Source organism: Buceros rhinoceros, unplaced genomic scaffold (assembly GCF_000710305.1).
Source record: "Buceros rhinoceros silvestris isolate BGI_N320 unplaced genomic scaffold, ASM71030v1 scaffold5856, whole genome shotgun sequence".
In the NCBI taxonomy this organism is placed as follows: Eukaryota; Metazoa; Chordata; class Aves; order Bucerotiformes; family Bucerotidae; genus Buceros; species Buceros rhinoceros.
Genome location: NW_010417981.1, coordinates 4,883 through 9,878, shown reverse-complemented (window position 1 = coordinate 9,878; position 4,996 = coordinate 4,883). Strand labels below are relative to the sequence as shown.

General features: G+C 49.3%; 1 protein-coding gene across 1 annotated transcript; it reads left to right on the top strand.

Annotated features, from left to right (window-relative positions):
* Positions 1–274: 274 nt before the first annotated feature.
* On the top strand, positions 275–4,174 carry EME1 (essential meiotic structure-specific endonuclease 1; the record flags this gene model as incomplete). Its single annotated transcript, XM_010138353.1, has 8 exons — positions 275–500; positions 574–701; positions 893–985; positions 1,395–1,516; positions 1,751–1,880; positions 2,543–2,658; positions 3,463–3,652; positions 3,998–4,174. Coding segments are annotated over 8 exons (1,182 nt in total), but the record flags the coding sequence as incomplete, so codon positions are not given.
* Positions 4,175–4,996: the final 822 nt, after the last annotated feature.

Sequence of the window (4,996 nt, the reverse complement as noted above, 5' to 3'; positions counted from 1 at the left end):
GGTGGAGGTCGCCCCTCTGTCGGAGAGGATCGAGAGGAGGGTAGAAGCAAAGAGGGGCGCGGCTGTTAAGGCCCCTCAGCCAGGCGGTGGGGAGGCAGCAGGAGGAGCTGGCCTTCGTGCTAGCGGTGGCCCGGTGGCACCTGGCAGTGAAAGGCCACAGGATGCTGTGGTGTCGTCTGGCGATGCGTCTTGTGTCAGCCAAAATGGCACGTGGGGTGTGGAGAGGCCCTCTTTGTGCCCGCTGCCGGCCGCTCGGTCTGACTCCGCACACCAGCCTAGCGGAGCAAGCCCAGAAACATCCCCCCCTCCCAAGAAGTCGAAATATAGTCAGAAGGAAAGGGAGGCAATCTGCCAGGCTGCATGGCAGAGGAGGAAGGAGCGAGAAGCACGGAGGAGGCAGCAGGAGCAGGAGAAGGAGAGGAAGAGGGCTCTTGCCAGGATGCTGAAAGCTCAACGACCAGGGGAGTGCCACAAATACCTAACCGTGGAGCTAGATGCAGGTACTTTTCCTGACGGCCTTGCACTGACTGTTGTCTGCTCTCTGTGGAGGCCTGACCTATGCTCTGGTGTCAGTTCTTTTACAGGTGGATGGTGGTGCTCAGGTCCTTAGTGCTCTGGAGGCTGCAAATTATTCCTGTGTGGTTGTGAACCAGGCTATTCCCTGCAGCCTCACCTGGAGGAGAAAGACTGTGTCGCTTCAGGTGTGTGAGCAATTCTTGCTGTTCTTGCCTTTTTCTTCCCCTCTTATTTGCACTCATTAGCAACTGTATTTTGCAACCCAGGTAAACACCCTCTAATCTTCTCCCTGCCTCAGACATCTGAGTGGGAGCAGTGGTTTGACTAGATTATAAACAGACTGTTGGTCTGGCTGTTTGTTTTCATATCTGGACAGATGGAAGAAGGAGATGAGTGGACAGAAGAACCAGATGTCCTGGTTCTGCTTCGCTTGGAGGAGTTTTTGTCCATGGTTCGCAACTACAAACAAGTGAGAGTGCTTCTGACTCTTGTGCTCTCGAGCGTGCCTGGCTGTAAGGGCAGCGTTTGTCATCCCTCTTCACAGCAGGATGGGTCTGATGTGGGATGGAGCCGTGGATCCAGTAAACTAGAAATCTGGTTTTAGAAGCCATTAATGGATCAGAACCACTAGGGTTGTATAATTCAAAGTTCTGACAAGTTTTCTTTCCTAGTTACAATTTTTCACAGATTGTCAGATCAAGTAAGATTATTTTTAATTTCTTTCTGCATACTTTAACTTTATACTCCATCAGGTATTGCCTGCTCACCCCTGAAGAGCAGTGAACAGACTTTTCCCCCCTGCAGAATCAGAGCTGTAGGTGGCTGCTCTTTCCTGTCTACCTCTGAACGGTTTGACTTTTTTCTGTTGATCTTTGCAGGAGGCCCAGGGCTGTGCAGCAGGACAGAAGGAGACCCTAGAGAGCTATGCAGATCGTGTGATGGAGAAAATGCCTGGGAAATTTCTGGCACTGGCTGTCGTTGGAGTAGAAGCTTATTTCAGGTTAAACCTTTTTTCCATCCAACTGTTTCCGTGTAGTCTCTGGCCTTGAAAAATGCCATTATGTTAATTCCTTCTAGCAAAGACTGGAGCATAAGAGGTTTTTGCACCCAGAACTGTTCCACTATTTGTTATACAGAACCAGAAGCAAAGGCCTGTCCAGCCTGTCACCACAGTGACCAGTGGGGAATACCTGGGCAAGAGCATGAACCCCCAGTCTTCCTTTATTCTTCTTAGGTCTCCCAGAGCTCAGTCAAAAAAGGGACTGCAACAGGCAGCAGCGAGTCAAGAAGAGAAACAGGGGAAACAGAGAAAAAGGAAAGTTAAGGATTCTGTCCCGGAGATAACCAGACTGGACGTGGAAGAAGTGAGTACCTTTAAAGCAGGCGTGCAGGCATCACCTCGTCGTCTGCTCATTTGAACATTGGGCCCCATCACACGCTTTCTTGGATGGGGGGATTCAGCCTTCCTTGGTCTGTGTGTCTGTGGGCAGAGCTATGTGGGTTCAGTTCCCCACTGCTCTGCTCAGGTGTGTACCTTGAGCTCTCCTGTGGAATGATGTGTCTCGTTCACCTCAATCCCTTGCCAGTCTCAGCATCTCTCACCTCTCGTGGCCTGCTGGCAAAGCCTGCCAGGGCTGGGCTGGGCAGCCTGTGCGTAAGGAGAGCTGTCCCTGAGCCAAAACGGTGCCAAACTGATAGTAACTGGCTGCCCCTAAAGACTTGGGTGCCTTAAATGAACTGTTCCCAAAACAGGGAGAGAGTCGATGTTCCTGTCAAGATTGTCACCCTTTTTTGTTTCAGACAAGAGTGGGGTTTGATGTGTAAGATTAATTGTTCCATCGTTGTTTCCACTGGTTTACAGGCCTTGGTGGAGCTGCAGCTGAGCAAACCAGTCCAAGTCAGCTTTTTTGAGACATGGGAGGAGCTCGGGGAATTTGCCATGATGTTCACAAAAGCTATAGCTGAAGCATGGGGTTTGATGTGAGAAGATTAATTGTTCCATCGTTGTTTCCGCTGGTGTTTACAGGCCTTGGTGGAGCTGCAGCTGAGCAAACCAGTCCAAGTCAGCTTTTTTGAGACATGGGAGGAGCTCGGGGAATTTGCCATGATGTTCACAAAAGCTATAGCTGAAGCACCATACAAGTGAGTAAGCAGATGAGGTTTGGTCATATCTTCTTTGGAGAGGCTGGGAGGGAACAGGAGGTACGCGGCTGCACTTGGGTACAACACTGTGGTGATTTTTAAAGGAGCAGGTGACACAGAGCAGCTGCTGATGCAGCTCCTTCAGCACGGTGTTAGTTCTTGGAAACTGAGGCCCTGCCTGGGGAGGGGTGAGGACACGCTCCGGTTTCACGTTGGAGTCTTGACTGACATCAAGCAAAGGTCTTGTTCTCGGTCCAGTTTTAGGAGTGGGAAGGGAATGTGAGTAGGGTTGGGCTCTTTCAGCACCAGCTTTTCTTCAGTGAGTAACCAAGAGAGACTGAACCATTTAGCTGCTTCCATTGATAAGGAAGGACAGCAGCCCAAGGCGCAGCGAGCGCTGAGAAAGCTGCCTTGTGCGCTCTCGCAGAATCTGACCGTTGCTGTCACAGCAGCTGCTGGATTTTACATCTCAGCCATAAGGAGGGATGAGATGATGTTAAAAATCTCATATAAAAGTGTTTCATTATGGGTGACAGTCAGAAAGTGAATTCTTGTTTACCACTTTGTATGCATGTTGGATTGTGTCAGGATTGCTCCCAAGGGCAGGACTGTGTCTTAAACAAGGAAATTGGTAGCGCGTGTAGAGAAAATAGGGTCAAATCTTAAGCATTTACTGTGCTGTCGGTAACAGCACAGAGTGAGAAGGGTCTCTCTGTCTCTGACTGTGCCACAACAGATGCAGCAACAGGATTTTCTCCAAAGCCTCATTGTAACATCTTCTTTCCCATCCTTTGTTCCCTGTAGGCGACAGCAAGAGAACACGGAGTTCCCTTTCTACTTAGAGAAGGGGTCGTGTGGAGGAGTGAAGGTGGATCCTTCTGGAAAGGGTCTCTTGGAAGTTTGGAAGAGGCAGATACAACAATTCAACCGGGTCAGCCTTGAGATGGCGGAGGCCATTGTGTCTGCGTACCCCTCTCCTCAGCTCCTGATCCAGGTGAGGCTGCCACAGGAGTGCCCAGCACTGTGTGCAGCCAGCCAGCTAACGTAGAGCAGCAGAAGTCATTTCACTGGTGTTAATTTTGACATGATAATTCCATCTGAGCTGTTCAGTAAGGTAGTGAAGGAACCATTTCCTCGGCATCCATCGCTTTGGCTTTACCGAGCAGACTGCTCGAGGGAGTAGGATCGGTTCTGCATCACCTGGAAGCTCACCAGTGAGATCTGGGGAGAGACTGGGTGAAAACTGAGCATATGCTGTGACAGGGCAGAGCCAGCATGGGGGCAGAGCTTTCAATGGATGCAAACGGGTGATACTGTTGTTCCGTTGTGTTGCTTTTAGGCCTATAGCAGATGCTCCTCCGAGCAGGAGCGGGAAAACATGCTGGCTAATATCCCTGTGCACCGTGGTGACGGCGTGACAGCCACCTCCCGGCGGGTTGGACCAGAGCTCTCCCGCCGGATCTATCTGCAGATGACTTCCCATGACCCCGACCTCTACTTGGATTTCACTGGGTAGCCCCAGAAAAAGAGGATGTCACTATTTATTTATTCAGTTTCCTTCTGAAGTGCTGAGATAACAAGAGTCATTGATCCTGGTTTAAAGAGGTAAAAGACATTTAGACTTTATTGCCACAAAAGAAGCTTGGATAAAATTGGTGAATGGCTGGAACTTACACGAGAAAGATGGTGAACAACCTCCCTGAGAGCACGAGTTGGACACTGTTTATAGTACTGGTAATAACTTCCATTTGTCTTCCTAGAAAATAAAAATTTTGACTAATAATAATCATTGCTGCTGAACATGCCATCTTGAATACAGACAGGTGTGTCCTCTACTGAAAAGAGTATTTTCTGCTGCCATCCTAAATGGCAAGCAGTTAAATCTCCCCAGTGTGAAAAATCCTCATGCTAAACCAACATGGTGTTGCCCCCCGCCGCCAGCACCTGCTTTACGGAGGTGGAAGAACTTCACCTCACAAACCAGACTTTAGTTTTCCGCTGTGGCAGATGGGAATGAGTAAAACTAATTTTCAGATATAAATTTAGACTGCCCTGATTGAGTCTCCAGACAGTTTAATCTATAGAGGGTCTTGAAATCTGATTATATGCACTGGAATTATGAGGTCCCACCAGTTGGCAGAAAAAGCTTCCTTTTAATTAGATTGGGGAGCCCGCTCGCCTGTCCACAAAGCCATTAGCACTTGTGTGCACACAAGGACAGCTGAGGTACTTTACCAGCAGCACTTACCAAAATGAGAGTGAACTAAACTGCACCCAGTGTGTGGAATTTACCCTTTGGAGCCAAGTTAAAACCACCGGCCCGCCACGCTTCAGGCAT